At 54.3% G+C, this 22525-nt stretch overlaps 1 protein-coding gene across 9 annotated transcripts in view; it reads right to left on the bottom strand.

Moving 5' to 3' along the window:
• Positions 1–22525, bottom strand: part of FGFR1 (fibroblast growth factor receptor 1) — a 50101-nt gene that overhangs the window by 3442 nt on the left and 24134 nt on the right. For 2 of the 9 annotated variants that reach the window (XM_061404503.1, XM_061404499.1), the window contains exons 3-12: positions 11328–11594; positions 9889–9972; positions 9450–9622; positions 7645–7768; positions 6481–6671; positions 4026–4170; positions 1903–2106; positions 947–1091; positions 628–749; positions 7–117 (exon numbers count right to left, since the gene is read on the bottom strand). In XM_061404503.1, the coding sequence (XP_061260487.1) occupies positions 7–117; positions 628–749; positions 947–1091; positions 1903–2106; positions 4026–4170; positions 6481–6671; positions 7645–7768; positions 9450–9622; positions 9889–9972; positions 11328–11594 (1566 nt within the window). Of the gene's footprint in view, positions 1–6; positions 118–627; positions 750–946; positions 1093–1902; positions 2107–4025; positions 4171–6480; positions 6672–7644; positions 7769–9449; positions 9623–9882; positions 9973–11327; positions 11595–22525 lie in introns of all 9 variants that reach the window. The other 7 variants (XM_061404501.1, XM_061404497.1, XM_061404500.1 and 4 more) reach the window with 6 other exon arrangements.

Genomic DNA, 22525 nt, shown 5'->3' on the forward strand with positions numbered 1-22525 from the left:
GCCCACCATCCTGTGTACAGGCCCCCAGCAGGTTGATGATGTTCTTGTGTTTTCCAATCATCTTCATCATCTCCATCTCGGAGATCAGGTCCGACAGGTCTTTCTCTGTTGCATCCGCTGCATGGACAAAGCAGAGGGGATGGAGAAGCATTTGCGTTGGAAGGAAGGCCGACAGGACAAAAACTAAGGAAGGGGGATGAGGTGAACACCGAGGGGTCCCTTTCCTCTGGGACTTGCTTCTCTCTTTACGTGCCCGCCCCCCGCTCCTTGCTTTTTTTTTTGGCGGCACCACAGGGCACGTGGGATTTCCTCTGCAGAGCAAGTGCAGAGACTTAACTGCTTGGCTGCCAGGAAGTCCCTCCCCTCTCCTTTTCACATCGAAATTTATCTCCCCTTCCCTCTTATGAGAGCTGCCGGTGTTGCCAAAAAAAAGGATCTGGGGTCACCACCTGATGATGGACGCCAAGGAACAAAGTGAGGTCATGGTGAGATGGCGGGGTGTGCAAAGCCTCCCAACTCCAGGACAACCTCAGCAGGCTGTGGAGCAGGTGCAGGTAATAGCCTGAGGCCCAGAGTTTGCTTGGAAAGGGAAGGGGTCGTTTTTGCAGGGACACAGGCACCACATACACTTTAGCATCTTCACGGCCACTTTGGTCACACGGTTGGGTTTGTCCTTGTCCAGCCCGATGGCCTCCGCCAACACCACCTGCCCAAAGCAGCCCTCTCCCAGGGGCTTGCCTAAAACCAGTCTTCGGGGAAACAAAGGGTGGGATAAGCTGGGGTGGTAATGTCCAAACCTAACAGGAACCCCCACTCCCCCTCCGCCTCCAGTTCCCTTGACTTAAGAGCAGATGGTGGCAGTCACTTCTGGATGCTCCCCTGAAGGTCTGAGCCCACACCACTGCCCCCGTTAGAATAATGAGCCTGGGTGGGGGGTGGGGGTTACCTGTCCCGAGGCAGCTCCCAGCGAGGGTCTTCGGGAAGCTCATATTCAGAGACCCCGGCCAGCATAGGGGTGCCGCTGGAGGAGAGACGCGAGGGCCGAACTAGCAGGACCCCGGAGTTCATGGACGCGCTGGAGTCAGCCGACACCTGCAGGGAGGCGTGGGGTCACCCTTCCAGCAGGGACAGGGGAGCAGCGGCAGGTCCCTCCCCTCCCCGCTCAGTACTTATTGCTAAAGTTAGAGGTGTGGACCTGGCATCTGGTGCTCCCTCCCCAGCACAGGCAGAAAGGCCACAGGAGGTCGGAAGACCGAGGTTCTAACACTGATGTTTGCCACCAACTCCTTTCTGGGTTTTGGATTACTCGCCTTTCACATGAGCATGACAGCCTGACATTCTGTAACTTATCACTGCAAGAGCAACTCTCTTCCTGTCCTCACCCTTATGTGAAAACCCTGCTGTGGATGAGGGGTTCCTGACTCCTGAAGCCCCTTCCAGAATTAGCACGGTTCGGAGCGAAGCCTGCCTCCTTTTCTCCTTTCACGCACCTTCACCCTCTGTTCATCTCCTGGGATGGGGGGAGGTGGATGCACAGGAGCGAGAGGGCATCTTGGGACCCAGCTCAGCTCCTCTCCTCTGCACGTTTGCACCCCTAATGGGCCCTCAGGGGAAGCTCAGATTCATAATATCAACTAGGCATTCAGCCCAGTGAGGACCATCTCCCAGTCCCCAGGCTGGCTGAGCAGGGCACCGTGGTTGAGATAAGATGGGCTCACAGGATTCATTGGCCAGAAGAAATTGGAGCCTGATCCCAAGCACTTAGGACACTCCCCTGCTGCCACCCGGAAGCCGGACACCAAAGTCTGAAGCAGGGACCCTGCAGCGGGTACCGCAGACCCCCCTGGGGCGCAGGGAGGATGCACAGGGCGAGGCAGAGTGTGCGAACCCCCCGTCTACTTTCTGTTACCTGTCTGCGCAGAGGGATGCTCTTGGCCAGCTTGTGCACGGCCATCTGGCTGTGGAAGTCACTCTTCTTTGTGCCGCTCTTCATCTTGTAGATGATGACAGACCCCACCATGCAGGAGATGAGGAAGGCCCCCGTGCAATAGATGATGATCTCCAGGTACAGCGGCGAGGTCATCACCGCCGGTCTCTCTTCCAGGGCTGGGTCAGCGTGAACAGAACATTAGTGGGCTCAGGGCAGGGCTGGTCCACTAGGGTCCCGGCTCCCTAAGAAACTCAACATCCATCTCCTAAACTCTGGGAATCTTTGGGGCAGAGACGAACCGAGCTAGGTCCTAGCTGGGATTGGGGTCCTGACACTGAGCACACAGCAGACATCCTGGGATCTGTGAGGTTCCCTGATCCTGATTTGAATCCCCAGAGGGATGGACTGTATCTTGCTAGCCGATGCCCATGCCCACGAACTCAGGAGCCCTCCTGGCTCAGGGACTGCTGGACTGGATGGGTACTTGGTGCCCTGCAAGAGACAGCTGAGCACTCACTTGGGCTAGATGCCTCTTTCAGTGTTCCCATGGACACACGGCCCTTCTCCACAGTGCCCGAGCACTGCGTCAACACTATCACGGGACGGCAAACCATCCATTGGCCTTTCATTACTGATGGCCCAGGGGTACCCTGAGGGCCCAGGTGGCACCTCATCCATGTCTGCAGGCCACAGCGCCTGGCATCCGGTGGCACTCATAACACAAAGAAAATGATGCAGGGAGGAAACAAGAAAACCAGCGTATGTCCCGACTTCATTGCTCAGCTTTGCCTATGTCATCTCTATCAGGTCAGATGTGAAAATGTCTACACCTAGCCAAACTGGAGACAGAACTTCGCTTGCAAATGTCGTCTGGATTATTAAAGATAAATATGGAAACATCTCTTAAGACTTCCACTCACAGGTCTAACTCCTCACACTGAGCAAAGTCAGGGAGAGGGTTTTATTCGTTTCTCCATTCAGACTCTCCCGCCTCCCACCCTCACTGAAGCCCAGACAACTCAAGCCTCTCCCTCTCGCACGGAGGTGGGGAGGGTCCCATCCAGCAGGACATCCCTTCCCCCACCCCTCCCCTATTAAAGACCCCCGCCAGCCGCAGGGGCCAGCAACCCCGAGGACCTCCCCCAGGAGGCCCCAGGCATGACCCCAAACTAGCCCAAAGAAAACTCTCCGAGGTGCGACAAGGGACGGCAGAACTGATAACAGGGAGAAGTGTTTCTGTTTTTCTCTTTCCCCAGCGTGGAGAAACAGAGACCATCCACCGGGAGGCACAACACAGGACAAAGACAGTGATGAGAAAAAAAACAGAAAACGCTTCTGTGCCTCCAGTGGGGGTGCACGTTATCAGAGGAGGAGAGGGAGGGACAAAGAAAGAGACCAGAGTCCGCAGGATGAGTAGTACCACGCCCGGCTCCAGCCCCAACGCCACCAGCCTACCACCCTGCCCAGGCTGCAGGCTCCTGCCTTCCTGGCCCGACCTCCACGGCCCCCTCTGGAGAGGAGCTGTGTTGGGAGCCAAAGGATAAATGGGCACCATTGAGCCCCCTGTGCTGCCTGGGAAAGGACTCGCTCAAAGCAGCTCAAGTCCACTGTCTGGGTCTGGAGGAACCTTGCCCACCGAGATCAGCAAGGGGGAGGGTGGAGGGCACTGATGCTTCCGAGCGGCAAGCCCCTCACTTCAGAGCACCTATATTCAGTTACAGGGGGAGCCTCTCGGAGACTTTGGGGGGCTGGCGATAAAGGAAGACTACTGGACCCGAGGAGGGAAGGAGCCTGCCCTGGAGGAGAGCCCGGCTGCAGGTTAGATCCAGACCCCACGCATGCATCGCTCTGGCCCGGGGGAGAGACGGAGGCAGGCCCACAAGTGAGAGCAATCTGAGATCCTGCACCAGGAGGAAGGCTCTGGGGGTGAGCCAAGAAGGTTCGACCCAGGAGGCCAAATGACAGGTTGGATGACTTGCCGGAGCCGCCTGCTGCGTATGGAGCCCGGCTCTGTGTCTCCCCCAACCCTGCGATGCATGCTCCCCCCGTGCCCCTGGTGAGGGCAGGACATCGAGAGGAGGAGGACAGTGTATACCTTCCAGAACGGTCAGCCATGCAGAGTGATGGGAGAGTCCGATAGAGTTACCCGCCAAGCATGTATACTCCCCCGCGTCCTCAAAGGAGACATTCCTTAAGTGCAGCACCTCCATCTCTTTGTCGGTGGTGTTAACTCCGGCCGTCTAGAAGAGACAACGGAAGCCACATGGACAAGCCCGGGACCGGAGACCTCTCAGAGAGGGAGGGAGGAGGAAAGGGGGAAGAAAAAAATAACCAGAGGAAGAAAGGTTCCCCAGCATCTCCTTTGCAACAATGGACAGACAAAAATCACCAGGCAGCGAGAGACCTGTTAGAGGAAGAGGGTGAGAGCCTGAGGAGGAACTCGGCAGACCTGACGGCACGACGCGGATGGCTGGTTACACCCGTCACCAGGCGCGGCAGCCCCGGCCCAGCCCAGCATGCGGTGCGAGCGCATGGAGAAATGGGCCGGCGCGAGGGCTGTTTGGTTTCCGGAGGGGGCACACAGGAGGGACGGAGGGGGCTGCAAGCCTCACACACACACTCACACCCACACTCACCCCCCCACACACACCCACACAAATACCCACACACATACCCCCATCCCACACACTCACAGCCCCCCCTACACCCTCACACACACACCCCACAGCCACACACACATACACTCACCCCTCACACACACTCACTCACACACATACCCCCTCACATACCACACATACTCACACAGCCCCCACACACACCCACACCCACTCCCCCACACTCACACCCACACAAATACCCCCCCACCCCACACATAACACACACCCCACACACACACACTCACCCCACATATACTCTCACCCTCCCATACTCACACCCACACAAACACCCTCTCACACACATACCCCCCCACATCCCACACACACACACACTCAGCCCTCCCCACACTCACCTTCACACTTACACCCACATCCCACACACACACCCCCACACCTTCCCCCCACACACACCCCGCTCACATCCACATCCCCCACACGCACACTCACATCACTACAGATGCTGGTCCTCTCTCCTCGCCATCACTCGGACCCTCAGTCTCCAGGATCACCCAGGACGCACCCGACACGCAGCCAAGAACACACACAAGGCACAGAGGGGTGACGCCAACACAGAGCCGAACCAATCCAGCCCCAGGCCGGGTATTTTTCCATGGCTCCGGGCACTAGAAACAGCAGGCTAACAGGGAGAGTGGGTCGCTGGCCTCCCCACAGCTGCCCTGGCAGCTCAGGGCCTCCATCAAACCCCAGCACAGGGGCCCCTCCAGCTCCCCGTTACCTTTTGCCACAGGTCTGGTGACTGTGAGCCACGCAGACTGGTTAGCTTCACCAATATAATTGGAAACCTTACACACATACTCCCCGCTCTGGGCCTCTGTCACATTGAACAGGGTCAGGACCTCCGCATCCGAGCTATTTATCCCCGAATGCTGGAACAGACCAACGACACGCCGTCAGTTGGGCCAACACGGAGATGTGGCCGTATTTGCTCCCGTGTGGTGTTAAGGTGGGCCCAGGAGCTAAGGCAAGAGGCTGAGGTAACACTTGTCCTCTTTCCCTTGTTAGCAGGACAAAAAAGTGGACTTTAAAAATCCATGTGACTGAAAAACAAACTGAATGAAAAAATCATTGCCCCAAGCAAATGTTTCATTTGTGTTAAACCCCCTCCTCCAGGAAGAGGGCAGAGATTGCCAATGGAGACAGCAGCCAAGGTCCAAGGCCCAGGGCCCACTTCCTACACGGCAGTTGCAGGGCCCAAGGTGAGGAGCGTGGCGGCTGGCTGGGAAATCTTTGGAACAGCCAAGCCAGGGAGGAGGAGGTCTAAGGCTGGGACCAGGAGGGAAAGCAGGTTCCCAGCTTCTGGCTACTTCCTGTTGCAAGATCCACTGGAGAATTAGGCAATTAGCTTCCCTGGATTAATGGAGCATTCAGGGACATTCGAAGTCTGGGAGTGGGAGGAAAAAAAGAAGAAAGTGCCATTACTCCTGAAACCACTGAGGACTGACCCGTGGCCTTGGCTTTTCCAGCCCTACCTAAGCTAAACCGTGCCCACGTGCCAGAAAGGACGTGACTCCGGAAGCAGGGCAGAGACCGGGAGACGCTTGCTGGGAAGGCTGTGGTAGTGGGCGGTGGGAGAGCTGAGTGCCAATGCCTTCCCGGAGAAGCTGACCTGAAAGCCTGGGCACGGTCACCGTCCAAGCTCTTCAGAAGCCAGCAGTGCTCACCCCCAGCCCTCAGCGCCCCACGAGCCTTCACCTACGACCTGCCACTGGTCCTTCAGAAAGTGGCCAGGGCCCCACATAAGATGGAGGCTGGACTCAGCAGAAGGACCGGGGCCCGATTGCGGGGACTGAGCCGGACCCCAGCCACCTGGACCCCAGGAGATACAGGCCTCCTTCCCCGAACCTAGCCCACGGAGACCGGAGCCAGGATTACCTTCAAGATCTGGACATAAGGCAGGTTGTCCGGCCCAATCTTACTCCCGTTCACCTCAATGTGCTTCAGCCACTGGATGTGGGGCTGCGGGTCACTGTACACCTTGCACATGAACTCCACGTTGCTGCCCAGGGCCACCGTCTTGTTGGCTGGCAAGCCCGCCTGCAGGATGGGCCGGTGAGGGGACCGCTCTGGGAGGGCACGGGATGGGAGAGGGTCGTCAGGCCCTGCCATGGCTGCTCCTGGCTGGAATGCTGATAGAGCATCCCAAGGACCAGCACAGAGACACATTCCCGGACCTCAGCCCAGCCTACCTGCCCGCAACTAAACCCACAGTCACTCAGACTCTTGCTGTTCAAAGTGTGGTCTGGGTACTGCAGCGCCAGCTTCACCAGCCTGTTAGAAACACTGACCCTCAGGTCCTACCCCAGACCTCCTGGATCACAAGCTTGTATTTTTTTTTTTTTTTGGCGCTGCACTGCATGGCTCGTAGGATCTTAGTTCCCCAACCAGGGACTGAACCGAGCCATGGCAGGGAAAGTACTGAGTCCTAACCACTGACCCTCCAGGGAATTCCCCAGAAGCTTCTTTGCATACCATATTCTTAAAGCCAAGGCAGAACACTGGCTGTGAAACTCTTTACCTTAAGGTTGCCAGAGAATGAGATTCAGAGCCTCTGGAAGACAGAGGCTGCACCACAGCACCAAGAGGCACGGCGTTCTTCCTAGAGTCTCGTGCAGTGCCTGGAGTCTGCGTGGACTGACCTCTCTGAGCCTCAGTGTGTTCCTCTGTACAACGGGAACAACAGCGCCTGCCTTGCAGGGTGCTAGAAGAATTGCCTGTGGTGTATTTACTGTACCCGGCAGACCACTCGCATCTGTGGAGTGGTAGCTACTATTAAGCTAGATTAACCACCACTATGCCAGTCACCTCCTGCAGGAGAGACTCAACAGCACCTTTCCCTTTACAATGAACCTGTGGTACCACTGATCCTCCCAACTCCACTGATGGATAAGAAAAGGGAGGTTTGAAAAAGGAAAGTGACGGAGCTAATAAACGCCACAGAATCCTGACTCCACCCCTAAGTGAACCTGGCTCCCAGGCTGTGTTCTCCGCATCCCTGCTCCTTCCACCAAACTCCTCCTTCTGTCGCCACCCTCTTACCCACAACATCAAGCTGGTAGGTATGGTTGATGCTGCCGTATTCGTTCTCCACGATGCAGGTGTAGTTGCCCTTATCCGAAGGCACCACGGAGTCCATAATGATGCTCCAGGTGGCATAACGGACCTGAGGGGAAACATGCCAAAGGGCCCCAATGCGGGTCTGGAGGGAAAGGTGGGCAGAAGCCACGCACCCTCCAGTCAGAGCACGCAGCCCGGCTGCACAGGGAGCTGGGGACCATCATCCCAGCCCACTCACATTCTGCAGGAAGGCATCAGGCAGAGGGGTGTGAGGACTCGGAAAGTCTGCCTGCCACGGCCAAGGCCATCTGCAATCTGGACAAATGTGCCTTCGGAGCCCTCCCAGATACACTGGGAACTTTCCTAGCCCTGCACCCCTGTCCACACTGCTCTTGTGCCAGAGCAGCGTCCTGCTAAGAGTCCAGCCGTGTCCACCCTTGATGTCTCGTTTCACAGTCCTCACAGGTGCCGCACTCCCGTTAGATGGACCCTGTTGGGCAGGACGCTGCCTCATAAGACCCAGAGCACAGGGTGCTGCACACAGCAACTGCTGGCTGAGTTACTTTATAAACAGTTTGTTTTTCTGATTTCCTCTGCTTCCCTTTTTTAACATCTATGTCATTTGGCTACTCTGGGTCTTGGTTGCGGCATGTGGGATCGCGTTCCCTGATCAGGGACACAGCCAGGCCCCCAGCTTTGGAAGCAAGGAGTCTTAGGCACTGGACAGCCAGGGAAGCCCCTCCTCTACTTTTCTTATGCAAGATTAATGAGAAAAGAGCAGCTAGGTGAGATGGGAGAGAAACAGGAATGGTGAGAATGATCACAGGGTTTAAAGGAGGATTAGATGAATACATTCTTCCTAGAATTATAAACGGGCAAAGGACTTGAACAATTTCCACAGCAAGAAATGGAAACCACTTAGTAACACATGAAAATTCTAAGTTTGTTCCTAAGCAAAATAGCCCACAGAGAACAATCTGATACTCTCACCTGTCAAATTTGTTGGCAAAAGTATAGCCAGTTTATCATTCTCATACTCTGCTATGGGAGGGCGAATTCATTGTCCCCTTTAAGAAAGTAACTGTTACCACAATAAAATAAAATGAAAAAAAAAATCACACCCCTACTCATTACATCATCTTCCATTAGAGCAAATGTCACAGTAAAATTTTATGTCTTCCCATTGGACTTTGAACTCTACTGCCTAATACATTTTCTGGAAAGACATGTATCCACAAAATGTTGGTGTAAAAAATGAATAAGTGAACAAATGAATAAAATTACCTAACTTTATTAGGGGAAAAAAAAAAGGAATTGGGTAACATGCATCAAGAGCTTAAAAATGCTTATACTTTGCTCTAGTAACTTCCAGCAATCTGTCCCTAAAGAGGAGTATTTTAAAATACTGACATAGACTTTACAAAGATATTCACCATAACATTATTTACAGCAGTGCAAAACTGGAAAATAGTATCACAAAATAGTTCATTAAATTATGGGGCAATTAATACTGGGATATTATAAAGCCATGAAAAATTATCTTTCAAATACATGGCAAAAGACTCATAACCTTAACAACTGGCAAGAAATTAGATAGTCAATGTGACTGACCATGCAAAAATCAAATACGTAGAAAAAAAGACTAAAAAGATTTAAGTTTATTTTCTTTTTTAGTATTTGAAAATTTTCTAGAGTGTTATTTAAAACAATTAAAGGCATATAAGTAAGGATTTTCTAAGCAGCGTCTCCTGCCCGCCTTACTCCAGCTTTCATAAAAACCCAGATACCTTGTAGCCTCCGATCCTGTGGTCGGGCTTGAATTCTTTGCCGTTTTTCAGCCAGCGCAGTGTGGGGTTCGGGGTCCCACTGGAAGGGCATTTGAACTTCACTGTCTTGGCAGCTGGCACTGCGTGCAGTTTCTTTTCCATCTTTTCTGGTGACGTCCAGTACGGAGCCACGGCTGCCCAGGGAGAGCAGAGAGAGACAGGGCCTGGTCAGGCTCGGGGGAGGCCCCACCCACCTGCTCGCCACCTGTGAACAATGCCCACACCGGTCCGGACCCCAGAGGGGTGGTCCCCCAGGGTCCCCCATGTGGCCCGTCGTGACTCCCATGTGCCCTGCTACCCTTCCCTTCTCGAGTCGTTTGCCTAAGCTTTCCCTTTTCTGTTCCAACCCAATCCCCGGGCCCGGAGGCCAGAAAGGAAGGAAACAGTGTCTCACGCATACGGTTTGGTTTGGTGTTATCTGTTTCCTTCTCCTCCGAAGAGGAGTCATCGTCGTCATCATCGTCCTCCGACGAGGGGAGCGCATCTAGGGCAAGAAGGAGGGGGCGCTGAGGTCCCTCCCCCAGGAAAAGAGGCTGCAGCTCGCATCCAGTCCACAGCCACCCCGGGAACACGAGGGCCAGTCCAGTAACAGGCGACCGCAGCGACCGCTCCCCACCGAGCCTCCTGAGACCACGCCTCCCTCAGTGTCCGTCCCTCCGTGGGACAGACACGGTTTATGTAAGAACTGCACGCCCTGTGCCTGTCCCCCTCCTCCACCGACCCCAACACACTGCCCTTCCCTGCCCCGAAGCCTTTGCCCCATCACGGATAGGTGGGGTTCTCTTTAACCTAAGTCCACCCTGCACTCAGAGGCTCACGCCGCATCTCAGAACCAGCAGCCAGGGCACCCAAACCCTCCTTTGGAAACCCAGACAGATCAAGGCACTATGGCCAGAAGCCATTTCCGAAGCCCTGGGCTGAACTCTCTGGAGTTGCAACGTTTCTAGCACGTGTCCGCTGAGGTCGGGGAACTGCGCTTCTCAACCACAGTGGACAGGAACCCACGACACAGTGGGCAGCTGCCAACACCTGCCCCCAACAAGTATCCACTCCTTTGAGTGTGTGGTCACCCATCAGGGTTCGTGCCAGATCTTTCCCCAGTCCTTTCTAGTGTTTTGGGGGCATCTGGAGGGAAGTGAAGGAGGCATGTCCCTCTGCTGGGGAGAGGGCGTTCTAGAGGATGTTTGGCGGGCGGGGGAGAGGCCAGGCTCACAGCCTGAGATGCATAAGTGGTGTAAAGAGAATTCCAGCTCTACGCGGTTCAATCCTAAGGTTTTGTAAAAGTCACATCCTACAAGTGGCAAGTCCCCTGAGTCACAGAGCTCTAGGGTTCCCTGGCTGCCATAACACAGGTCTGGAAGTTAGAGAACACGTGTCTCCCATCAAGCCGTGACTACAGTGGTGCAACTGGGTCATCCACTATCCCAAAGGGACCTCACCACGAATCTGGGGGCGCTGATGACTAAGCCCAGCACCAAGTCCAAACGGCCAGGGAACAAGAGTTTGGAAGCTGCCTGAGCCCTGGGGCACCCCGATGACCTGGGCAGGCTGTGCTGGAGAAACCACTGTGTCTCACTGCCCCCCCGAGGGGTGTTAGCGAGCACCGCCGAGGTGGGTTCAGGCAGTCCTTCGCTCTCCAACCCGAGGCCAGCACCCCGAGTCACCCCCTGAGAGCTAAGCCGCGCAGCGGGCCGGAGCGATGTTAGTGGGTGGCAGCTTCTGCAGCAGAGGGGAGGGCGCGGATGACGGCAGAGGAAGAGGCCGGTCTTCCCCTGAGACCAGCAGAGAGGGAGGCGGGGAGTTGCGGGGGAGAGGCGGAGGGTGGACTTGGCTACCCACCTGAGACGTTGACGGAGAAGTAGGTGGTGTCACTGCCGGAGGGGCTGCTGGTCACGCAGGCGTAGAGGCCTGAGTCGGCGGGCACGGAGCCCCGAACCTCCACCTCCTCCCCGGTGATGCGCGTGCGGTTGCTGTCCGCCAGCTGCACCCCGTCCCGCAGCCAGTTGATGCTCTGAACATCGTCCCGCAGCCGACAGCGGAGCTGCAGCAGGTCACCGGGGTGGACCAGGAGGGACTCCACTTCCACAGGGGCTCCCCAGGGCTGGGCTGCAGCCGCCGCAGGGACCAGGAAGAGGGCAGAGGGAGCAAGGGGGCAGGAGGAATGGGGAAAGACAAAGGCATTATGCCGGCCGCACAGAGCTGCAGCATCCCCGGGGGGCGGGGTACGGAGCTGGGGTGGCGGGTCAGTCGGGGGGACGGCTGGCTCCCTGGGCACTCCCAATGCTTCCCATCCACCCTACTCCTCCAGAGGGCAAAGGAAGACAGGCGAAGTTAGGAAGCAGCTGCAGCAGCATTAAGCGGTTCAGAGTGGGTTTCCATCCATCTTTTGGTGGGGGGGGCAGCTCTGGCCCTCCCCAGGACCCCTGGGTGTCTAAGAGCACCCCCTCCCCATACACACAGCTCTTTACCAAGAGCGGCCGCTTCCCAGGGGAACACACTGTTCACTTTTGGGTGGGGCAGCCTCACCCCTCTCCCCAGGAACAAGCCTCCACTAAAATGCAGCAGCCCCCCATGTGGTGGGCAGCGTGTCATGGGTGGGGTTCTAGATTCAAGTGATCAGTACTGGGGGGTGCTTGGAGCCCCGCAAGGAGTCCGATGCACAGGGCGTATATGTGGGAGAGACGGCCCGAGGAGAGGTCAGCTCAGGGGAGCCTCAGGCTAACAGGTGTTGGGCCAGAGGATTCGGAGCTTTTGACTATATTAGGAACGGAGGCCGGCAGCTGCCACAAAACCCACACTTGCCCTGGCAGCAAAAGCTGCTCCACACAAAGCTCCTTTCTCCTCGTCCCACTGTAGGGCTCCCCCTCTCGAGCCCCCAACCTCCTCTCCGCTGCCCTCCCCTGACACACAGGCACACACACCCACTCCCCGGCACTGCTCCCCCACCCCACCCCAAGCCCGGGGGTCCACACACCCATCCCTCTCGACCAGCAACGCTGAACTCGCGCCAACAGGAAGGCCTGAGGCCGGACACAGGACAAGGCCAGCCTCGGGCGTATCCGTCTTCTCCCAAGCACACCCCGTCCACACTAACACAGAGAAACGCACCTCCCCATCCCTCTCGGCACTTGCACGTCTGCTCCTGGCATCTTCCGCCCTCTGCCCGGCCTCCACCAGAACAACACACCTGAAGTAGCTCACACCCACCACCTGCCTGGTTTCTACTGCCTTCTGCAGCCTTCTTTCTTTCTTACCCCCGTTTCGCCATCAGAGGCTTGCTGGCAGCCCCCCTGCAGGTCCCGGATTTGGGAGGCTCTGAAAGGCACCTGGCCCCGCCGCGCTGGCGTCTCTGCCTGGCTCTCCACCCACCCTCTGGTTCTCAGCCTGGCTGGAAACTGCCTCAAAGGCCTTTCTGACCCTAGTCTGGGTCAGGGGCCCTCCCCTCGCACTTGTCACCCTGGAGGAAAGGCCCCTTTCTCGATAAGGTTGCCAGAGTGGGAACATGTCACATTTACCTTCAAACCCCATTACCCAGGAGGGCCCTGGCCCACAAGAGCTACCAAGAAAGGCTTGCTGAATAATCTGACGATGATGCACTGTCTCTCCATTGTCTTCCCTTCCAAACTCCGCTTCTCCTTCACCACCTCATTTTAACCCACTCTTTCTGAAGTCCCCAACAGGTTTCTGCTAGAAACTTCACCGATGAAATGTGTCCTGGGCACCAGGGACTAACAGTAGCTTTTTGTGGGGGGAGGCCTCGGACGAGGCTCAGAGGCCACGGCTGCAGGCCGGGTGCCCCTTGACCCAAGGGCTCTGTCTTAAATCCTAGGTAAATACTGAGTCATCAAAAAGGAGGTGCTGGTTTAAAAGGGTTTGGAAACAAACCACTGGGCCCGCACTCATTTATTTTTGTGAATCAGGTCAAGAGGCACACCGCAAAGGTGAGCAGACCACACACTGATTAAAAATAAGCTTTTGTGGGTCTTGGAAAATAAAAGTTATTCTTTCCATTTTTAATGGTTTGTGGTTTTGCCAAGAGGAGGCAGAAGAAAAGCCATTCAGACTTGACCCTTAGGGAAACAGAAGACGCTCCTATGGATCAAATCTCATTTTCCTGCAATGACCTCACTGATTAAATATTTTGCAGCTCATGATCTGTACCAGCCGTTGGTCAAACAGTAAACTCCGGTAAACTCAAATTCTTAGCCTCTGACAGGTCTCAGAAACAAAAAGGTAGCAGGGAGAACACGGGCGTTGCCCCAAGAGAAAGCAACAAAGGGACACTTGGCTCTGCTGGGGCCAGCTCGGGCTGATTCCACTTGGATCTGAAACTCCCCGATCTTCCTGGCCAGGACGTGCAAACAGAACTCTTCTGCACGATCTAGATAAAGCCTCAAGAGCCAGCTTTCTTGTCCCAGTCCCTGGAGGTCAAGCTCAGCCCCATGCTCCATGCCACGGTGTGCTCGTCCCGTTCATTCTCCTGATCAATATCGAAGACTGTGTAGACGGTGAACTCTAACCCCATGCTTTGCCGTCAAGGCTCCTCTCAGTCTGTTCCGTCCTCCCCATGCAACCGTCTTCTCCCTGCCTTCCACGCCAAGTCTGGCTGTTTTCTGCACTAACCGTATTCTGCAGCCACAACAAAACTGACTTCTGCTCAAGGCTGTCAGGCATCTCTCTAGAACTCTCCTACCCACCTACTCAAAGTGCACCATCCAAGACGCCCACCCTCCTTTTCTGTAAAAACAGTTACCATCTGAATAGCACAAATTTTCATTTAATTCCATGCCATCTTGCACTGTTGCTTTTTCAAACATCTTTATTGAGATATAACTCACGTATCATAAAATTCACCCATTTATAACGTATCATTCAATACTTCTTAGTACAGTCACAGAATGCAACTATCACCGCAATCTACCTTTAGAACACTTGTATCACCCCCAAAAGAAACCCCATACCCATTAGCAGTCACTGACTATCCCCTCCCCCTCCACCAGCCTAGGCAACCATTGATCTGCTTTGTCTCTATAGATTTGCCTATATTAGATAGTTAATATCAATGGACTTGTGCAATATAGTTTTTTTGGTGTGTCCTCTTTTCTTTTATCATGTTTTCAAGGTTCTTTTCATGTTGTCTCATGTACTTTATTCCTTTTAGTGGCCAAATAATAGTCCATTGTGTGAGTATACCACATTTTATTAATCTGTTTGTTGGCTGATGGACATTTGGGTGTATCTTTTCCTAATTGTCAAAAGTGTCCATGTCTTGCCTAAGAAACAGAAAGCAACTCAGACCAATAGAATGGTCTATTATAGTTTTCCCACAGTGCCTGACAATGTCAGAAACACAGAAAAATACTCAGTAGGTCTTGAAGTTAGCATCTGGCAAAGACTAAATTTTAGGGGAACTGAAAACATTCTTCTCAATTTGAACCAAAACCTATGGCTATTGGTTTCAGGTGGATTTTTTTCGTGGCTAATAGTGCTCTTGGATGTGTGTCAAAGCCTCCATTTACAAAGCAGGTAAATGCCACTTTCTTCGAGGAGGTAATGGAAAGGTAACTGACCATCTGCTGGCTTACTGGGCCCTGCCCCTCTGTGTCACCACCTGGACTAGCAGCCCTGATCTTGGAGCGTCGTCTGTAAGGCAACTGATGTGGGCATCCATGCTCACTGGCTGCCTGCAACAACCAAGTCATTACTCTCCATTCTCCTGCGGTCATGCAGGGTCCCCCATTTATGTCCCCGTTAGAAAGGCCTTTGCATCTGTGGCTCCGTCTCCACTGAGCTGGCCTTTCTCTGACCAGGACCCATGCACCAGGGCTCTTCGTGTCGTTAGGCATCAGGAAGCAAGAAAGGAGCTGACACCTTTATTGGGCTGGCCATGACTGATGAAGAACAGAAAGCAGTTTATTGGGCAGCGACTTGAAAAGACATTCCAACGCTTGATGAATTGGAGTGGGGAGGCTGTGGGGGAGACTGCAAAGCCACACACTCGCTTTGTGTGTCCTGTTTCCTGAGAGATGAGGTGGGCAACAGAGGCTGGGGGACACTGGGTATCTGTATTCCGTGGGGACCTGGCCTGAGGCTGAAAGCACTTGGCATGCGTTTCACCCCCACAGGCTCTGGGTGCAGGGTGCTTGGGGTGCCCCGGAGGAAAACGGTGCATCCTGCTTCCATGCCCACATCAGAGTCACTATGATCGTCACTGGGAGCAAGAAGGTTAGGGTTAGGGTTGGACTTGACTTGCACACCCTTAGAGGATCAAAGGTGCCCTGGCCATCTCTCCGGAAGACAGGAGGGAACGAAGCCTCCTGCTTAGCCTCCTGAATCTGGGGCTGAGGAGGACTCTGGTTGTGGGGCAGCTTCTAGGACAGTGCAGACAGCAGGTGGACCATGGAAGGCCGTGCTGGCTGGACCCAGGACACTCTTAGTGGGAGGGATGGGGCTTCAGACAGCAATCACCAGTCTCATCTGCTTCTCTAATGGAACCTCTCCACCCTCCAAGGGGAACTAGAAACAGATCAGGGACCCAAACGTTTTAGTAATCCTCAAGGAAGCAGCTAGAAAAACAGAGAGGTGAGAGGTGGTATTTCTCAAGTCTAGGAATGTGATTAATGTTAGTGGGGCCCTACGGAGTCCCTCTCCCTCCCTACTTTCCTCCAAAACACCAGGGCTCTGTAATTGCCAATGAGCCAACAGGATATAGCAGTTGGCTCATGGCAGGACTGGCCAGAAATCTGCCACTGTCATCTAGCAGGCAGCTCTGATCTGGGTTCATCTGTTCAGATCCAAGTTCTTGATTCTAAACTCCGAGTCTTCTGCCAGCCCCGGGTACCATGTAGGATGGGCAACGACCACGAGGAGGCTCAAATCCATACAAACGTGTTCATTGGAAGATGAGACCCCAGTTTCCCCCAAATCGAAGAAGACAGGGACTTTCTCCAGAATGGCTATCAGTGGGTTGTCTCTGTGAGCCCTTGTTTCTGTGCAAAGAGAGGTCATGGATTAAAATAAGGAGCAAAAGAGCTGGTCAGCCTTGGGCTGCTGCTGCTGCTGAGTTGTGTCCGACTCTGTGTGACCCCACAGATGGCAGCCCACCAGGCTCCCCTATCCCTGGGATTCTCCAGGCAAGAACACTGGAGTGGGATTTTCCAGGCAAGAGTACTGGAGTGGGTTGCCAGTTCCTTCTTCCAGCCTTGGGCTAGCCAGGGTGATAAGATTTACACAATACCTGGTTGGTATGGAGGACTTTATCATACAACACGAGGTAAGGGGAGAAGAATATGAGAGCCCAGGGCAGGTGACCCAGCACAGGCTCCAAGGTTTCAGAACTTAAGTATTGGTGGTCAAGGCAGATGGCAATGTTCGCAGCACTGGGGAACATGATGGTAGGGGAAGGCAGTGAAACTTTGTAGGGAGCAGAAATAGATGGGGTGCTTACGAGCAAGGCTGTGCCTCGGGATGAAGGGGACGGGAGATGAGGCTAGACCATATGGCCTGCCTGGAATAAAAGAAGACACAGCAGAAAACAGCCCCCTCCAAATGATTTCAACTTAAAGGTGGGTGGATAGAACAGAACCACTGAAGAAGTCCCAGCGAACACACTCCTCTGCAGTCTCTGTGAATGCAGGCCTTTCATGCCACATGGACAAACATACCTGAAAATGTATTTTAAAAATACCACTTCACCAGCCTTGGTCCCATAAGAACCAATTTGGTCTGGAAGCTATCCATCCCGGAGCCCCACAACTTCGCATGAACCCAGCAAGGAACAGCACCATATTTGCATAGCACTTTACGACTGACCACACGCCTCCCCATATATTATCTTGGGATCCTTAAACAACTCTGAAAACAGTAACTCCAATATTGGCCAATACTGGCAGCAGGCTTATTATCTACATCCCATATCCTGTGAATGCTTTTACCACAGAGTATCCCTGAATCCTCAGAGCAACCATGAAAAGTGAAGTGTTAGTTGCTTGGTCGTGTCCGACTCTGTGACCCCACGGACTGGAGCCCGCCAGGCTCCTCTGTCCATGGGGATTCTCCAGGCAAGAATACTGGAGTGGGTTGCCATGCCCTCCTCCAGGGCTTCCCAACCCAGCGATCGAAGCTGGGTCTCCTGCATTGCAGGCGGATTCTTTACCAACTGAGCCACCGGGAAGCCCAGAGGAGGTTGATACCATTGTTATCTCTACCCTGGGAATGCAGAAGCTGATGGTATGCCAAGTACACAACAACCCCCTGAAGTGAGGACCGTCACCCTCATTCGACAGAGGGGACATGGAGGCATGGGAGGTTCAGGATGTGTCCAAGACAGCCTACCTAGTCAGTAAGTGGCTGAGCAGGGATTTGCCCCCAGGTGGCCTGACTCTCTGGAATCCACATGCATCCAGAACCTTTGAAAGAGACCAGTGCAAAGGGTCTCTATTTGTACCGTCTTTGCAATCCTTGCCTGCGGAAGGCGAAAGAAACCCTTTCTGGTCGGCCCCTGGGTCCCGCCTAATGACACCTGTGTCTCCTACCTTCCTCCCATGGGACTCTGCAGCTGGCTGCTTTAGCCTCCTCCTCTTCTTATTCCTTCACCTCCACAACCACTACTTGATAACTTGGTGTTTTTTTTTTTTTTACTTACAGTGCACTTTCCTGGTCATGCTCATCTACCCTTTAGAGTTGAGCAGGTGAGACTGCGCACATTTGGCCGACGAGGAAACTGGGAGGTGGGGGTGGGGCAGCCCTGTGACCATGGCGGACCCAGGGCTAACAGTAGTGCCCCACTTTGGCACGGCACCTGATGCTTTACAGAGTGTGCTTATTCACTCTGTGCTCTTTGCATGCATTTCAGTTAAACACGAGACAGTGGAGGTCGAGAGACTTCTCCCAAAGTCACAAAACAGTCACGAAAAAAACACAAAACAAAACAGTCACGAGTCTTAACTACTGAACCACCAGGGAAGTCCCCCCAAGTCCCTCTTGAGTGCAGCTTATAGCTGAGCTGATGACCTCAGATGACCCCTGCCTGAACCACTGAAAAGATCAAGAATGTCAGGCAAAGAGGCTGGCCACCCCTCCCCTGGGCCAGCTCCCCCCTCCTCCCCCATCACACATCCTGACTGTCCCAGCCCTGGCCCAGGCATTCTGCGTCCCATCCCCTCATGCCTCTGGTTGCCTGGTTTGCATGCCCTCCTCCAGGACCTGGGGCCTCTCAAGTCCTGGCCCCCCCAGCTCTCCTGTCCCCTCACCCTGCCAAGCCAATACCCTCACCACCCTTTATTTTGCTTTCTCCTAAAATAACACTGTTTCTTTCTCTCCATCACTTCCCCAGACATGAAAACTCATTCTCTGGAAATCTCTGCAGCTCTGTCGCTCAACTCATTTGTAATGTGACTTACAGATTTTCACAGCTTTATCGTGCCCTCATTCAAAATGCTCAGCCGAGGGCCGATCCATCAGTTCGTCTCATCTATCCTGTGAGGTCAGTGTGGCATCATCTCTATGCCCACTCTGGAGAGGAAGGGTGTAGGCTTGAACAGCTAGCCCCCCAACAAATCCAGGTGTGACAGCTCTTCACGGTTGTCTTCCCTTTTTGTTGTTCAGTCGCTCATTCCTGTCTGACTCTTTGAGACCCCATGGACTGCAGCTCACCAGTCCTTCACTATCTCCTGGAGTTTAATCAAATACATGTCTACTGAGTCAGTGATGCCATCCAACCATCTCATCCTCTGTTGCCCCCTTCTCCTCTTGCCCTCAATCTTTCCCAGCATCAGGGTGTTTTCCAATGAGTTGGCTCTTTGCATTAGGTAGCCAAAGGATTGGAGCTTCTTCATTCCTAGGAAATCCTTTGGATTCTGTGTTTCTGGGTTGAGAAAATTAGAAGAGGGGCCATGCTCTTTGGTAACGTGGGGAACTGGTGGTCCAGGAATGTTTACAGTCTTGACACAAACTCCCCAGAGATAAATGAGGGGGCAATTGTGGGTGGGGGAGGAACTCGGGGTGGCTTTGAAAGCAACTTAAAAGGAAGACAGAACAGCCCAGCGGGGCCCCGGGAGCCCTCTGTCAAGGTTTTTATTACGTTATTTTGGCTTTGAAATGGAACTGAAAACTTACTTTAGTCTGGCAACGCCAGGCCAGAGGGGGTTCTCATCAAAATCCTGGGGGACAACGGTCATCCTGCAAGGGTGGGGGGTCCAGGGAGGAAGCCCTCTGGATGCGTGATCCCCTGGACATGCAGCGTCCCTGAGACGGGGTGCACACAGAAGTGTGCGGGAGGGGACACGGGGACACCAGTCAATTAGTGGGGCCTGACACCCTGATCCAGCCGCATTCACCGGGCCCCCAACCCGGGGGGATTTGGAGTGTAGGTGTTTTTTTTTTCAAATAGAAAAAGGGAAAGAAGTAAGAAGGAACATTTTGCATGCAAATGGGCCGCTGCCAGAAGAGCCCATTAAAATGTAAAAACTCCACATTCAGCCTGACAAAACGGTGCAAACTGCTGCGTGGGCCAGAGGGGCAGCAATACAGCTCCCGACAAAGGGGCCCGGCCACAATGGGAGCTGAATGGTCTCAGTCAGCGGGTCCCCTCTCGCGTTGCCATGGGGACCCCACCCGGGCTTACCAAAGGTATTTCCTGAGGAGAAAGGCAGTGCACACATGCCCAGGCGGCCCGGCTAATCCTGACAGGAAGCCTTCGCCATTCAGCAGCCCAGGGGCTTGGGGCCGGGAGTTGTGTTTTGTTTTTATTAAAAAAAAAAAAAAGATCCCGGGGCTTTTGTGTCGTCCCATCTCGTCACTGTAATTTAGCGCTGAGCCGCCTGTGCTGGCCGAAGCCACAGCCAGGACCCGGCACCCACTCCAAGACCCCCCAAAACCGGCTCCCCGGTTAAGTTGCAGGGCAGGCAGGTGAATCCCTGTATTTTGTGCAGACCTTCCCCAAAGATGCAGCGATGGGTAGCCCAGCATCAAAGTTGAGTCTGACGTTCTAGCTGATGCATTTTCTTCCCTCCTAGAGACTGGGTTCCCCACCTTCCCCCCCTTCCCCCATACCTCCCACCACGAGGAGGAGGACACTTCCAGGCTGGGGAGAGGGCTGTAATTACGTGATTAACAAAGGAATGTGCCCAGGAGTAGTTTTTAAGAGAAATCTCCCCTTTTCCTCTTGCCCCAGTGTTTACAGAAGCACTCCGGGCAGAAACGCTTCCTCCAAAGGATGCCCGGTACCCTTGGCTGCTTTCCCGCCTGCCTTACCAGGAAGAAAGAGCTGCCCTGGGCTGGGGCAAGTTCACCTAAGTTGTGGTCTGCAGCTACTGGGAAGCAAGGTCTCTCAGTTCCCGGTTCCTAGAAGTTTGTCACTAGCTCACACTTGGCACCAGAGGAATCAGCCTTGGCAGATTCAGGGAAGAAAGCCAACAACACAGCTGGCGGTGGAGACAGAAACTCCTGTGTGACAACTGCCCCCCTTGGACACAGTTTAGGGTAAATTAACATTTCCTGAGCAAACTTGTATGTGGAAGGAGCCGGCCTCCGTGAAGATAACAAAATGAAGGGGGCTGGCCCAGCCAGGCCTGTGGGTTTGCAGAGTTCATGCTCTTGCCTCTAAACCATCCCCTGCAAAATCTTTTGAATCTGGCATTTTGATGGGGCAGTGCAGCAGACCCAAGTTCAATCCCTGGGTCAGGAAAATCCCCTGGAGAAGGGAATGGCAACCCACCCAAGTATTTCTGCATGGAGAAATCCAAGAACAGAGGAGCCTAGTGGGCTCCAGTCCACGGGGTTGCAAAGAGTTGGATACAACTGAGCAATTAACATCTTCCCTGATGGCTCAGGCAGGAAAAGGGTCTGCCTACAAGGCGGGAGACCTGGGGTTCGATCCCTGGGTCGGGAAGATTCCCTGGAGAAGGCAATGGCAACCCACTCCAGTACTCCTGCCTGGAAAATCCCATGGACGGAGAAGCCTGGTGGGCTACAATCCACAGTGTCGCAAAGAGTCAGACATGACTGAGTGACTTCACTCACTCACTGACTCGAGCAATTAACACAACACATGCTAGATTGGTTGCTAAATCGATTGTTTGGGCAGCATTAAGACCGTGCCTCACCACAGCCCTGGAAGCTTCTAGAGCCATGTTTGGTGGGTTCCATCTTAGGAAAAGAAGCTGGAGAGCCTTGCTCATTCACGGAAAACGTCCCCTAAAGAACCACATGCCCAGGAAGGGGACTTGTGTAGGGATCAGGACGATGGAGTGGGGAACTTCTCCTGCCCTTAGTAAATACAAGGGGGCGGGGCCAAAGTACCAACTGTGACAACACAGAACACCTTCCCCCCAAAGCGGTCAGGGAAAGCTGGATTAGCTGAAGAGGTGTGTGTGTGTGTGTGTGTATGTATGTGTGTGTGTGTATGTGTGTGAGTGTGCAGGGGTCCCGCTGCTCCGAGGGGAGCTCAGACCCTCCCACCACTGGCCCGGAGCCCAGGCCTCCCCAGCCATGTGTCTGCAGCTGTGACCTGTCAGGCACTTCCTGGTCTGGGTTCTGTAATGGAAAGATCATTAAGAGTGGGGGAGGGACGACGGCGAAGAGGTAACCAGGCAGCTCCCACTCCGGCCCGGCTCTGACCTTAGAAGTCCGGTCAGGTTCCTCGAAGAAAAGAATGTAGGCGCCTCCCCCGCCCTGCCCCCTCCCAGGGCCTCCCCTCCCCCGCACCCCCCCCTCCCCGACTCCGGTTTGGGGAAGGAAACCCCAGCAGCTGGCTAGGAAAACACTGTGGCTTCCTAAACTTGCTGATGAGTTAGCCGAGGCCACAGCTGTTTCAGCATCTGCCTTTTGCCCTCCCCACCAGACCTCGATGGGGGCTTCGGAGCACATGCGCCAGGGCTATCAGCGCCCTTGGGGTTGGCCACCTTCCTTCACCGGCCAGTCCTGTGGCTGCGATGGTGGGCCTGGGTCATCGGATCCAGTGAAGGATGACGATCACTGCAGCTGCAGTGGGGAAAGGGACTCTTCATAAAGTCACATTTTTTTTTCCATGTTAAAGA

The sequence above is a fragment of the Bos javanicus genome, chromosome 27 (assembly GCF_032452875.1).
Source record: "Bos javanicus breed banteng chromosome 27, ARS-OSU_banteng_1.0, whole genome shotgun sequence".
Taxonomy (NCBI): Eukaryota; Metazoa; Chordata; class Mammalia; order Artiodactyla; family Bovidae; genus Bos; species Bos javanicus.